Here is a 15,131-nt window from a genome sequence, read left to right as displayed (position 1 = left end):
CCATTTGCATGTATGAAATTGCCAAATCTATGCAAAGCAGCTTATGCATACGCAATCCTATGTTAATAAAATAACGGGACTGTTATTTAGGGCATTTTCCCGCGAGAACATCAGGATGGTAACGCAGGTTGCAGATGGTCCCGCCGGAAAATTAAGAGGGCCCAACGCCCAAACATTTGTGCCCCCCCCCCCCCCCCCCCCCCCGCTGTCTTCCGAGGTAGTACTGGCCCTTTAAAATTAAAAAAACAGAATGAGGCCAACTGTGAAGAGATGATCCTCACCTTTCCCCGCCCCCTCCCTGAATGTTGAAAAATGGCCCCTTATCCATAGCCCACCCCTCCCCCCATCCAAAGAAAGTTAAATCCCTGGAGCTAGTAGTTACCATCCTCAGATCCACAAAAGGGTAGCCTGGTGGTCACTCCTACAGCCAAATGTCAAAAAGCAGTAACTGGGGTTCAGTGATGGCTGGGAGAGGCCCCTAGCCCTGGGCCCATTGACACCGTGGGATCGATCTGACCTTGGACCCCAACCCCCAGACCTTGCTCTGTCACATGACAGGGGCAAGGTCAGATCGATCCCACGGTGTCAACGGGTCCAGAGCTAGGGGCCTCTCCCAGCCATCACTGATCCCCCAGATCTTGCTCTGTCACATGATAGGGGCAAGGTCAGATTGATCCCACGGTGTCAACGGGTCCAGAGCTAGGGGCCTCTCCCAGCCATCACTGATCCCCCAGATCTTGCTCTGTCACATGATAGGGGCAAGGTCAGATCGATCCCACGGTGTCAACGGGTCCAGAGCTAGGGGCCTCTCCCAGCCATCACTGAACCCCCAGACCTTGCTCTGTCACATGATAGGGGCAAGGTCAGATTGATCCCACGGTGTCAACGGGTCCAGAGCTAGGGGGCTCTCCCAGCCATCACTGAACCCCCAGACCTTGCTCTGTCACATGATAGGGGCAAGGTCAGATCGATCCCATGGTGTCAACGGGTCCAGAGCTAGGGGCCTCTCCCAGTCATCACTGAACCCCCAGACCTTGCTCTGTCGCATGATAGGGGCAAGGTCAGATCGATCCCATGGTGTCAACGGGTCCAGAGCTAGGGGCCTCTCCCAGCCATCACTGAACCCCCAGACCTTGCTCTGTCGCATGATAGGGGCAAGGTCAGATCGATCCCACGGTGTCAACGGGTCCAGAGCTAGGGGCCTCTCCCAGCCATCACTGAACCCCCAGACCTTGCTCTGTCGCATGATAGGGGCAAGGTCAGATCGATCCCACGGTGTCAACGGGTCCAGAGCTAGGGGGCTCTCCCAGCCATCACTGAACCCCCCAGACCTTGCTCTGTCACATGATAGGGGCAAGGTGAGATCGATCCCACGGTGTCAATGGGCCCAGGGCTAGGGGGCTCTCCCAGCCATCACTGAACCCCCAAAGATTTCTTTTTGAGGTAGATGGAGGGATTTGGGGGAGGGGGTGGGGAACTGGCCAGCCCCCCTAAACCCCCAGGCTACTTTTTTTAGATTGGGGTGGAGGGTGAATTACTAGACCCCATGAAGGATGGCATGGGGGGGGGAGTGGTATCGATAAGGGGCCGCTTTTTAACATTCAGGGGAGGGAGAGGGGAAGGGAATGGGCCAGCGCCGGATGGTTGGCCTCATTCTATGTTTTTTAATTTCGGAGGGCCAGGCAGGCGGGCATCGCTATTATTTGTGGCCTTTGGGGGGAGGCTGAATTTTTGAACCCCTGGCCCTTTAAGCAATGACTACCCCAGCCAATCTGGGCCACCGTTGCGTGGGAAGGCCCCCATACCGTGATGCAACCTTCTGTCACGCATTTGTGCCGTGATGAAAAATCATCGCTCCGCAGTTCTGCCATGATAGTTTGTCAGGGAGGAGCCGAATATCACAGGGATGCTCTCCCCCATGATATCTGGATCCTTCTGCAGTAAACTGTCGTGGCTCAGTAAATCTCCCTCACAGCCGGATACGTGGCTAATGAGCAGGACTAAAGTTAGCCGGATAACTTATCTGGATGTATTCAGCAGCACAGCCGCACCACTGAATACCCCGGCTAAATTAGCTGGATAAGTTTTATCTAAGCTAACTAGGAGTGGAGGAGTAACCTTGTGCTTAGAGCAGTGAGAAACCAGGGTTCAGATCCCACCGCTGCTGCTTGTGACCTTGGATAAGCCACTTTACCCTCCATTGCCTTAGATACAAACTTAGGGAAAGGGAAATAGCAGTATCTGACCAGAATCCACTTTGAAGTTTCTAAGAGTGGAACATAAATAAAATAAAATGAGTTAGCCACTTATGTCTGAATATTGCCCTCTAAAGCTTCCCCAGCTTTCTAAGATGTCATGCTTCGGAGAAGAGAGGACCAGGTGATATATATTTACTGTTGATGCCAGCAGTATATGCTGCAGTGTGCACTGAATCCAAAGACTTGTCCGATACGACTATCACAGCTATCTTTGTGGCATTGGCTCTTCCTCCGTGGACCTCAGACATGGCATTCTGCACGGCAAAAAACAGCGCATCCCCTGGACGGAAACAAGTGAAGCGTCAGCTCACAGATTGCTCACAGGAGGAGGTTTACATCACAAATTCTCTAGGGCGAGCACATCTGTCCGGTTTAACAGCTGAACCGATGAAGCCCACATATCAAAGGACGGCAGAGCCTGGTCCTCTCGGTTCTGTACAGAAGTCAGCTCTTAATGGAAACCTCTACCCCAGGGGACCCCCACAGCCAGTCAGGTTTCAGGAGATAACACAGTGAAGGTGCAGGAGATACATTTGCATACACTGAGTGTCCATGATATGCAAATGTATCTCCTGCATACATTTGCATACACTGAGTGTCCATGATTATGCAAATGTATCTCCTGCATACATTTGCATACACTGAGTGTCCATGATATGCAAATGTATCTCCTGCATATTCATTGTGGATATCCTGTAAACCCGCCTCGCTGTGGGCTCCCCGGGACAGGTTCGGGAAGCCCCTGCTCTACCCTGTCTGTATTCTGCAGAATTTCCAAAGCACAAGTAAAAAGCTACAGTAGCCCTCATCGATTTTATAAAAGCTTCCTGATAAATCGGACAGACAAAAAAAAAGCTGCCTCACCCCAATTAGTAAGATAAGATCCTGAGGACCTTTACACCAACGGTGCATTAGCAGTGATCCCCGCTCCAAGCCTCACCATCATCCACCTGTAATCCACTGCTGCAACCCGCCTTCTCGTGCCTCGCGCTCTCCCTGCACTAACATGTTTATTACTTTCCTCTACCTACGTAGGGGCCGGTGCACTAAAAAGAGCGGAAAGCGGGCACCGAAAAGTCAGCACCCGCTTTCCCAACGCACGCATGGCTGCCAGTAATGAAAATGGCCGCCGCACTAGGGGGTGGATTAGCGCCTATTTTTTAACCCGCGTCGGAGTGCATCGGCCCCTTAATGCCTACGGCTACATTAAAGGGCAAGTCAAGGCAGCAGCCACCATCCTATTGCTTCCACCATCATAATAACCATCACACTCCTCAGAGTAATAATACTAATAGCAAACTGGACATGTTAATTCATCCCGCTGCCTCAGATCCAAAGATGCAAGTGGGGAATTAAAAAAAAGAAAATAGGTTTTTCTCTCTTTCCTCTTCTCTTGGGAAGTGTGCCACAGATAAAAGCACCCAGAGGTGGCTGTATGTGCGCTTCTGAAGTGTGACTGTAAAACGCTTTGGAATCCTGTCTGCATTAAAGGGGTTAAAGAAATGAAAGCACCTTTAATGTGGACAAAGCAACAGTGCCATCCAGTGGCCAGCCAGATACATTGCAAATCAGAAGGATTACCGTATGCGGCTATGGAGAACATGGGGCTTCCCAAACCTGTCCTGCCCTACTCACCCCCCACAGCCAGTCTCGCTTTCAGCGTCGGCACGATGAATGTGCATGAGAGGCCTTTGCATATATTGGAGACCGAGTATGTGCAAATCGAGCTCCTGCGTATTGATTCTGGGTACCCTGGGAACCCAACTGGCTGTGGGCTTACCTGGACAGATCTGGGCAGCCCTGAACCCATCCTCTCTGTAAGGCTGATACCTCCATTAGAAGAGAGTCCCCCTCGTTATCACCTCAGTATGCTGCATATCTGGATTTCTCCAAGAGGATTATAAAGAGTCACATGATGCCATTCCTTACCCCCGTCTGTGAGGAAACGTGCAGGAGTTAGAGGCCGGAGGGCCCCAGTGTGTTGAGGTTTTGGTGGAGGGTAGTTTGTGTCATCGCTGTGCGACCCAGCGCTCTGGTAAGATGCTGGCCTCAAAGAGGGTGCAGCCCCAGTCCTGCTGGGGGTGCTCCACACAGGGCTTATTGAGGCTCTTAGGGCTACTTATGTATTTACCATATTTTACACCCACCCAGAATGACTTCCAAAAGTTCAGCACGTAAAGAGTTTTCATGTAGGCGTTAGTCAGAGCAATCTATGGAGGACGCATTCGCAGAAGGAGAGGGTGAGGGTTGACTTTCTTCTGCAGTAAGAGCCCAGAGATGAAAAACCAGCAGGCCTGGGCTGCCTTCTATGGAGCCAGCATGAGAATGATACAAAGACGTCATCGTAGTACAGGAGCATTTCAGATCACACGGGCCAGGCCCGAGGTATGCAAAGGGAGTTAGGACGAGGATTTGTCTTCACCTTTTCTAGAACAAAAGATAGGGACCACCAGTCCCCTCAAGAGGCACAAATTGCCTCAAACTTCATGACAAAGACAAGAAAAAATGCTCTGCAGTTCCCAAGCTCTCAAGGAAGCAGAAAAGGATGTGAAATACACGAGCAATTTTCTCCTCTAAATCTTGGATTTGGATAAATGCCTCTTCTTCTGCTGTTGGGGGACTTCTGTTACTTACTGATGTGTCCTGGCAGCCCCTGGCCCACTCCTGCCTGTACCTGATTCAGGGTTTCATGATGTAGAAAGTGATATGCCAGGTCTGTTTGCAATTTATTTTATTTAAATAAGAAGGGAGTAGTTTACGCAATCTGAAAGGACATCTGATGTCTGGCATTGGAAGAGCAGATTTATTTTAGTCACCCTAGGATCAGACCTGGATTTGTCAAAAGGCGCCCATTCTGTCTGTGCCTAGGGCGGGAAACATTTATGGGTTAAGATTTGCTGCCTTCCAGTTCTGTTAAATCTCATTCAGCAGAGAACAGCCTTCTGCTACCCTGAATCAGACCCTTGGTCGAGGTAGGGGGTTAGAAGCACCAAAGTGCCTTGAGGCAGTAAAATCCTAAACCCATCCCAGCCCAGCTTGTTTCTGTCTTGGCACCTGGACAGAGAAGGGCTCTTTTCTGAACTCAGTGGGACACTCACCTATTTTGCTTGGACCGTCCTCTCTTTTCTGAATTACATCAACAGCCCTCAGAAGACTCTCCTTCTCTTGCGGATCTATCCAAGAAATTTCCAAGGTGTTTGTCCTTCCATACTGGAGGACTGCCACTTGAGTGGTTGTGTTGCCTGTTGGAGAAGAAATTAAACACACGACTGAAAGGCCATCACCTTAACTTGACTGACATCTGCGAAGCACCTGTTTCAGTGACACCTAGCAAAGTAGTGCCTTCACCACTTCTCACCTCTACACGCCATCACCACTTCTCACCTCTACACGCCATCACCGCTTCTCACCTCTACACGCCATCACCGCTTCTCACCTCTACACGCCATCACCACTTCTCACCTCTACACGCCATCACCGCTTCCCATCTCTATAGCACAATCAATACTTCCCATCTCTCATCCTGTCACCACTTCCCATCTCTACATGCAGTCACCACTTCTCACCTCTACACGCCATCACCACTTCTCACCTCTACACGTCATCACCACTTCCCATCTCTACACACCATCACCACTTCCCATTTCTACAGCACCATCACCACTTCTCACCACTTCTCACCTCTACACACCATCACCGCTTCCCAGCTCTACACGCAGTCATGGCTTCCCAACTCTACAGCACCATCAGTACTTCCCATCTCTACATGCCGTCACCACTTCCCATCTCTACAGCACCATCACCACTTCTCACCTCTACACGCCATCACCGCTTCCCAGCTCTACACGCAGTCATGGCTTCCCATCTCTACAGCACCATCAGTACTTCCCATCTCTACATGCCGTCACCACTTCCCATCTCTACAGCACCATCACCACTTCTCACCTCTACACGCCATCACCGCTTCCCAGCTCTACACGCAGTCATGGCTTCCCATCTCTACAGCACCATCAGTACTTCCCATCTCTACAGCACCATCAATACTTCCCATCTCTACAGCACCATCACCACTTCTCAACTCTACACGCCATCACCACTTCCCATCTCTACAGCACCATCACCACTTCTCAACTCTACACGCCATCACCACTTCCCATTTCTATAGCAACATCACCACTTCACATCTCTACATGCCAACACCACTTTCCATCTCTACAGTGCCATTACATGCTGGCATGGAATGCTAGCAGCAGACAGCCAGTGCTAACTCATTATATATTGCATCTTAAACTCTATGACAAGATCACATAGAGAACTACTTTGCACCTTACCTGACCAAAATACAACTTGATATATGTCAAGTTATCTTTTGGTGTGTGTGTGTGTGTGTGTGTATATATATATATATATATATATATATATATATATATATATATATATATATATATATATATATATATAAACACACTAGGGCTATGGTATATAGATACTAGGGGTATTTATAGAAAAAAATGTGTTTCATTTTCTCTGATGTTTATTTTAGTTTATTTTATTTACTAGAAATGAAATAAACATACAAGTGAAAAGGAGGGGAAAAAAAGGCAAGGAAGAGCCATTCCCTGCTGAAAAACCCCTAGCCTTGCCAGCATTTATTTGTAAACTGCTTTGATATTAACGTGAAACTGCAGTATAGAAAGAATCCTAATAAATTAAACTAAAAATTTAAATCCTGCGTCCCCCGTACCTCCACAGGGCCCTTCTTGCTATAAATGTAGGGAGAGCCATAATGAATCCAAAAGGCCATGGGATAAACACTGCAGATCCCTAGAGGCTGGAAATAATAAAAAGAGTTCAGGGTGAAACATGCACAGAGCAGCAGTTCCTACCCTTACCAGTAACATGGGGGTAACCTGCACAGAGCGGCAGTTACTACCCTTAACAGTAACATGGGGGTAACCTGCACGGAACGGCAGTTACTACCCTTAACAGAAACATGGGGTAACCTGCACGGAGCGGCAGTTACTACCCTTAACAGAAACATGGGAGTAACTAACCTGCAAGGAGCGGCAGTTTCTAACCTTAACAGAAACATGGGGGTGACCTGCACGAAGTGGCAGTTACTACCCTTAACAGAAATATGGGAGTAATGTCCACAGAGCGGCAGTTACCACCCTTAACAGAAACATGGGGGTAACCTGCACAGAGCGCAGTTACTACCCTTAACAGAAACATGGGGGTAACCTGCACGGAGCGGCAGTTACTACCCTCAACAGAAACATGGGGGTAACCTGCAAGGAGCAGCAGTTTCTAAACTTAACAGAAACATGGGGGTAACCTGCACGGAGTGGCAGTTACTACCCTTAACAGAAATATGGGGGTAATGTCCACAGAGCGGCAGTTACTACCCTTAACAGTAACATGGGGGTAACCAGCACGGAACGGCAGTTACTACCCTTAACAGAAACATGGGGGTAACCTGCACGGAGCGGCATTTACTACCCTCAACAGAAACATGGGGGTAACCTGAACGGAGCGGCATTTACTACCCTCAACAGAAACATGGGGGTAACCTGCACAGAGCGGCAGTTACTACCCTTAACAGAAACATGGGGGTAACCTGCACGGAGCGGCATTTACTACCCTCAACAGAAACATGGGGGTAACCTGCACAGAGCGGCAGTTACTACCCTTAACATGAGGGTAACCTGCAAGGAGCAGCAGTTTCTAACCTTAACAGAAACATGGGGGTAACCTGCACGGAGTGGCAGTTACTACCCTTAACAGTAACATGGGGTAACCTGCACGGAACGGCAGTTTCTACCCTTAACAGAAATGTGGGAGTAATCTGCACAGAGCGGCAGTTACTACCCTTAACAGAAACATGGGGGTAACCTGCACGGAGCGGCAGTTATTACCCTTAACAGAAATATGGGGGTAACCTGCAAGGAGCAGCAGTTTCTAACCTTAACAGAAACATGGGGGTGACCTGCACAGAGTGGCAGTTACTACCCTCAACAGAAATATGGGGGTAACCTGCAAGGAGCAGCAGTTTCTAACCTTAACAGAAACATGAGGGTAATTTGCACAGAATGGCAGTTACTACCCTTAAGAGAAACATGGGGGTAACCTACAAGAAGCAGCAGTTACTGCCCCAGAAACATGGGGGTAACCTGCACCAAGCAGGTTCTTGCCTTGATGTATTTTGCTGTTATGCTATGCTGCTACGTCTAAATGTCTTGAGCCTTATCTTTAAACAGAAGTCTTGTTTCAAGTCATGGACTTTCTATGTAAAGACCCGGTCTGTAAATTAGCCTTGTCCAACTGTGAGTTAGTGTTAAGCCTGCGGCAGTACAAGTCAGGAAATGTTATGTGTTTTCTAAATAAAACCAGCATTTGAGAATGAATTCCTGGTCAGTGTGCTGCAGAGGTCTTCATCCTGAGAAAAATCAGCTAAGTGCAAAATACATTTTAAAACCTCACCATTCCAAGGGTCGTATTTACTAAAAGGTGAGTTTTCTAAGCCAAATCGGGAGGATGTGCGTGCATGTAGCACACACGTGTGACCACTCGAACTTATAAGCTGTCCACTTACCCACACAAGTCCTGATGCACGAATATCTTGCATCCGAGGGGAGGGGGGAAGGCAAAATGTGGGCGGGGCATGGAAGAAGCACGGGTGTTCTGGGGCGGAGTCAAGCGATGTGTGCACAAGTAGCTAGGGTGCCTGGGCACGCCCCAGGTACATTTGAGTGTAAATATACTTCTGCTATGGAGGAGGTGTAAGTCTCAATAGAACTATTTCCAGGCATCTATGAGGGATCTGGGTTAACCGGGGTCGTGCAGGCTAGAGAACCAGGGAGGGTTGGGAGGACCTATCTGTAGACTGGACAAACTGGCGGATGAACTGGTGAAACTGGTCGTGGCACGAACGCACGCCTATGATAAAATTCCCTCACTTGCGTGGCTCAAAGCCAACATTTCGTGGCTGTGCACACACACTTGTAAAATTGGAAGCACACGTACCCATGCCAGGCTATTTTATAACATACGTGTGCATGTGCGCACAGGATATAAAATTGCTGCATATGTGGCCAAGTGCCCACACATGCATGTATGTGTGCCTGCACGCCCGTTCGAAAGTTACTGTCCAAGCTTTATTTCCATAAACATAGAATATGGAAAAAGCTTTAGTGAATGAATTCTTAAGTATGCAAAAAGCAGGTTTAGCAACTACTTTAATCTGATTTTTCAAGATCAGAGAGGAAATCAAATGGATCCCCAAATCACGAGATCAGATAGTAAGTGTAAAGAAAGATTCCCTCCTGAGTTACGTCTTCTGGAGGAGGGGAGTGACCAAAACAAAGAATTTCAGATTTCTGGAGGTTCAAAAGTAATTGCCTGCATTTCATCCAACTATTCCCTACCCCAAGGCATCTGGTAAGGGAGTCAGAAGCAAAAGCCTCATCCATAATACCCGGCAAGCATAGCTGGATGTCATCCACGTAGATTCTATAATGCACCCCTAAGGTGAAAGCAACCAATGCTTTGTCTGCCTGCAAGCCAGTGCATGTTAGGAGAGTACGTGCAAGCTGAAAACTCACCTTCTCACATGGAACTTACTGATGTAGGGTAACAGTTTTACTGCACACAAGCCTTTGAAAATGTATCCCCCCAGGAAAGATAATTTTCAAAACTGCTCATGTTACCCCACATGCATATTGGCACATGATCATTTTCTACTGCATGGAAATGATATACGTAAGTTATAAAATACAAGTAGATATACACACATTCATGCTCGCGTATGTAATACCTGGGAGCCGGGCAAGTTCAGACTTATCTGGAAAAGTAGTGGCACTTATCAGGATAAGTCCCGATTCATGTGGCTAAGTAGTGACATTCAAGCAGACAAGTCTAAAAAGTGCTACTTGTCTGTCTAATTAGCACGTTTCAGACTTATCCGCGTATGTAAGATAGCCGGATAAGTCTAAAAGAAAAGTCCTATTTATCTGGATAAGTTCAAACTTGTCCGCCTAAGTAGCAGCAAAGACACTACTTAGCCAGATATGTTGGTATTTAGCCAGACAAGGGTGCACAAATATATAAGCCTGTATTGTACTTCTAATTTTGAAGCGATACATGAATAGATTTTACTCACATTATTTAGACACATTAACCCCCTTCCATAAGTCTGCTTTTACATGCATGCCAGGTATTTTATAACATGCACAGCAATGAAATAACCAGTTTTACCATTCAGTCTACCAGTTCATCCAGTCCTTCTGCAGCTCATGAAGATCCTCCTGGCTCTTCAGCCTGGTCCCCCATTTCATTCAGACCCCCATCCAGTCATTTTATCACTTTTAAGATGTTTACGGTTACTTGCACCAGATATTGAGCAGAAGTAAATATACGTAAGCAAAAGGCATTTGCGCATCACTTTGGCAGGTTGTAAAATAGCAAATTATGAGCGTAACTGGTGACCCTCCCTCCTTGGAATGCCCCTAGCCTACCCATTTTTTTTTTTTTACAAGCACAAAGTTACTCACAGTCTCCGATGTATCCGGGTATGCTGTGGTTTCTAAAATAGCACGTACTTGTGTATATGTCATTTTACGTATGCACGTGTTTTTTCTATGCGTGCAACTTTTGAAAATTCACTACTTTAGTGATTACTAACTGCCATCAGAAAAAGGAGAGGATGCTTTGCATTTTTCAGAAGTGCTCGGTTCCAAAGTGCAGATAAGCAGTACATACAAGTATCTGTTCCTAATTCTTAGGGTGGCCCACATTTTTACGAGTGCCCATTGATTAGAACAGAGAGGTCTGAACCCGGGCACCTCAGTTCAAATCCCCTTTCCTGCATTCAGTGTGTAACTTTGCACAAGTCACTTACTCTCCTTTATTTAAACCTAGTTTGGAAATAAGGACACCTGTTATGTGCAGGGCTGTCTACATAACAAAATGATGACTTTATTTTTGTACTAATGCGGCAGCAAGGAAATTTATTTATAAGTATCAAGGGGAAAGGGGGATAAAGGAAACAATGTGGCAAGGGTTTAATACCCAATCATTAAAATCTGGGTACTTTTTTTTTACTTTTCTATATTTTTTACTTATTTCATCTGAGTGTTTTTCCACTTTTAAGCTTTTTTAAACTGGGAAATATCTGCATGTTAAAACTATCAGACATCAAAAACAAACCACTGTTGCTCAAGGTCAACCGCAGGGCTCTCCTTAAATTCCACTCCATCCCACCGAGGAGATTCGCTTACCAATATCGGCTTTTTCTATGAAGGCCTTTGCAAACGTCTTCATTTCTTCAAACTGAGCTGCCTTGATATTTGAGCTTCCGTCCAGAATAAGTATTATGTCCATTGGCTTGCTGCACGGCACTGCGGGAATTAAAGTGCACCGCAGATTAGCAGGTGTGCTCAGGCGTTAACCTTTCACCCAAGGCGTGAACAAGAACAAGCACGGGGCTGGAGGTGTCCAGTGCAAGACTCTCCCGTCACACTGCTCCCAGTCCCACCAAAGGGCAGAGAAATTGGCTTCTCTCTGTAACATGCTTTCTGCAATATTCCTTTCTATTACACCTCCCTGATTAATATCTTTACAAATGAGGACATCAACAGAACAGCACATTATGATCTGATAGATGTTTATAGAATGGACATGATTGATCATTTTATTATATTATTTTCACGTCTGCTGCTTGGATGTGATTATTGTGTGTCAGGAAGGGATCATGAAGTTAATTATCTCATATATCTTACAATTAATATTATCTTAAGGTGACAAAGAAGGTGTTTGGAAGAAGGATCATGTTAGATGGACCTATGGTTTTCTACTTAAATATGTAACCATTAATATGTACTCTTAATATAGAAAGATCTAATATAGCTGGTGGAATAATGTCAAGCCCTCCGAAACCTGATGTCATGGTCCAGATTAAATCAAGGTTAAGCAGGCTTTCTAGGATGACGAAATTGAGGATTTTAAAGAAGTAACACCCTCCACGATGGACACTGTCAGAATTGTTATTATTCTTTTCTATGTCAGCAGGCCAGTGATCCCTGAGGTGGTTGATGATGCCGGAATGGTACGAGGCTCAGGGCGGGCCTCCATCATTTTGTAAAAATGGGATCCAGCCAGGCAGGTGGGACCGGGGATCCTCCCCCCCCCCCCCCCCATTTCAACTTTTTGGAACCCATGGATCGAGTAAGATGGGTCTGGGGAGGACGGAGGCATAAGGGAAGATCTGGGGGGGGGGTCATGTTTTTATTTTGGCTGTGCTGAAAGTGGTGGGGGGTTGGGCGACGTTAATGGGCAAAGCGGGGAACCCAACCCCTTTGCTTCCTTTTGAGTTTCTCTTTTGTTTTGTTCTTTTCTTGCTTTGCTGTTTTGTTTTTTTAATCATTTCATTTGATGTTTATTCTGGTTTGCTTCATTTGCTTGAAATAAAATAAATGAAACAAAGCAAATCAAATGAGACACAAAAGTATTAAAAAGCAAAACATCAAAAGAAAGTGACGTTTTTCCCATGAAGATCTCTGCTACCTGTTAGTCCAATACAAAGCCATCACCCACATCTCGTTAACCTTCCGTTCTAGAAAACAAAATTGTGCTTATGTGCAAAATGTGAAACCCAAAGTGCATAAACATGATCTTCTCACTGAATTCTTGCACCATCTGACAACACTAAAAAGAATTAAGCGTGTACCTGTCATGATGGGTAATGTTTCCGGGGTTGTCATAATCTTCTCGGTTGTAGGAATATGGTCGGAGGAGCAGCACGTCTGAAGCACCAAATCAGGGATCTTGATAAGCTTGTCATAGTCGTCTATCAGTATAGGGGTTCGTTGACTTATTAGTTCGAGCTCATAGGTGTTTACATTTTGGCCTACACCGATAGGTACGATGTCTATGTCCTCTGAAACTTTGTTGATAATGTCGCTGGCTGGGTTGCTTGTTACCATGTACACTAAATGTGGCACTTGATCCCTGCTGCCAGTGCTGGTAGAGAAAGTGTGCTCACTGATATACTTGAGGGCTTGTCCTGTGTTGGTGGCATTTCCTCCTCTGTACTGGAGCTCCCTCACCCGCTGGATAATGTTTTCCTTTGATTGTGTTTCAGTGAACTCGTACTCCACAGTTACGGTGTAGGAGTACTGTATGATGGTAATATGGATGCTTTCCTCCCTAACATCCAGTTTTTCAATTGTATTTTCAATAAATGTCTTGGTTTTGTTGAAGTTCTCCTCCCCTACCTTATCAGAGCCTTCAAAGCAGATCACAATATCAAGCACCTTACTGCTAGTCCATGTCGTAGGTTGCAGGTGCGTAGGGACACTTGCATTTGGCCTTCCAAACGTGTGTGGAGCTGTCTTTTTCTTCAGCCCCGGGGTTAAAGTAGTGGTGGGCCTTTGGGTGGCAGGTCTCAATGCCACAGGAGATTCAGTGGGCACAAGATCACACAGATAATTAATGATCTCATCTCTTTGGCCCAATAGCTCATACACATTATCCAATATGTAGGCCTTGTTTTTGGGAGACTGACTTGTAATCAGATTGATTTGTTCTTTGCTGATATAGGGCCCCAGGCCTACTGATATCACTGTGACTTTATGCTTTGCCACGAGTGGCAGAATAGGCTTAATGCTACGTGGAGATGCACTGGCGGTCAGTAGGATGGCTATTTTGGCTGCATTTTCTCTTTTAGCCTTCCCAAAAACATAGTGGGCAGCATACTTGAGCCCCTCGTTGGTGAGAGCAGACTGACTGCCAGTGTACTTCATGCCCTGGACAATCCGTATCAGCTCATCTATTTTTTTATGATCTTGGAAGGCAAAGTAGAGATGTGAACCTGAATGGTACTGGATAACGGCCACGCGGATCCGTTTTTGTGAAATATGAAGCTTCTCCATCATGCTGACAATAAAGGTCTTCACGGTCTCAAACTCGTTCTCTGATAGTTTGGAGGAACCATCCACCAGAAACGCAAGATCCATCATTTTGCTGCAGTAGTACTTGTCGGACGGCACGTTGTCAATTTCTTCTGGAGTGGGGCTTAATGGCAGTTCTGTGGCGGCAGGAGTTGGAAGCAGTGTTGCAGGTATCACACAGGTTTCACATAGCAGCCTATTCCCTTCACAGTGACTGGAAGACACAAAATAGCAGAGCACACATTAAACATGGCCAAATAGTGCCACACTAGGCAATGTTGCAGTTGGTCATGGCCAGCTATGGTAAACAGACAAGTCACAGATCCAGTACAAGGTTCCCATGGCCAGGGCTCCGCTGCAGCTACCCAAAATGTTTTAACGACCTCACTCTGTAACACACAGGCATCAACTGAAACCAACAGAAGTCATTAGGAGGCCAATATTTGAAAAATCTGCACGTCTAAATGTAGAGCCCTAAAACTTAGGCCCGTTATTCCTTTACCTAGATTTAGGCTCCTTAGTTAGGTGCCTAGTGCTTAAAACCAGAGCTAAGCACCAGATGCCAAACATTTTTACAGCCCAACCAATCACAAAATCTATCCCAAAAGTAGCCCACATTTTAAAGCTCCTATTGTAGGCTGTAACTGCTATACAGAAACTAAAAAAGCAGGATGAAGTATCCGTGTATTTCACCCAAGCATTTCCTCCTGTCCCTATGGGTTTGCAGCTCCATCAGAAAAAAATCCTCTGTTGAGCTAAAGTGCTACAAACTTTCATTTCCCACTAGCCAAGATTTTTCTCCCTATTTTATATCACTTAGCCCAGTAATTGCAGCGATAGACCTCAGCTGGAGGCCACGCACCAGAGCTCCTTCTAGGAATCCTGCAAATCAAAGACTCGGGGATGGCAACTTTCAAGCTGCGGCACA

General features: G+C 46.4%; 1 protein-coding gene across 3 annotated transcripts in view; it reads right to left on the bottom strand.

Annotated features, from left to right (window-relative positions):
• Positions 1-15,131, bottom strand: part of VWF (von Willebrand factor) — a 259,921-nt gene that overhangs the window by 94,124 nt on the left and 150,666 nt on the right. For all 3 annotated transcript variants that reach the window (XM_029597268.1, XM_029597267.1, XM_029597266.1), the window contains exons 28-31: positions 12,982-14,417; positions 11,534-11,653; positions 5,357-5,500; positions 2,395-2,538 (exon numbers count right to left, since the gene is read on the bottom strand). In XM_029597268.1, the coding sequence (XP_029453128.1) occupies positions 2,395-2,538; positions 5,357-5,500; positions 11,534-11,653; positions 12,982-14,417 (1,844 nt within the window). The remainder of the gene's footprint in view (positions 1-2,394; positions 2,539-5,356; positions 5,501-11,533; positions 11,654-12,981; positions 14,418-15,131) is intronic.

The sequence above is a fragment of the Rhinatrema bivittatum genome, chromosome 4, assembly GCF_901001135.1.
Source record: "Rhinatrema bivittatum chromosome 4, aRhiBiv1.1, whole genome shotgun sequence".
NCBI classification, from domain to species: domain Eukaryota; kingdom Metazoa; phylum Chordata; class Amphibia; order Gymnophiona; family Rhinatrematidae; genus Rhinatrema; species Rhinatrema bivittatum.
The sequence above is the reverse complement of the archived record's forward strand: the minus strand, read 5'-3'. Positions and strand labels throughout refer to the sequence as shown.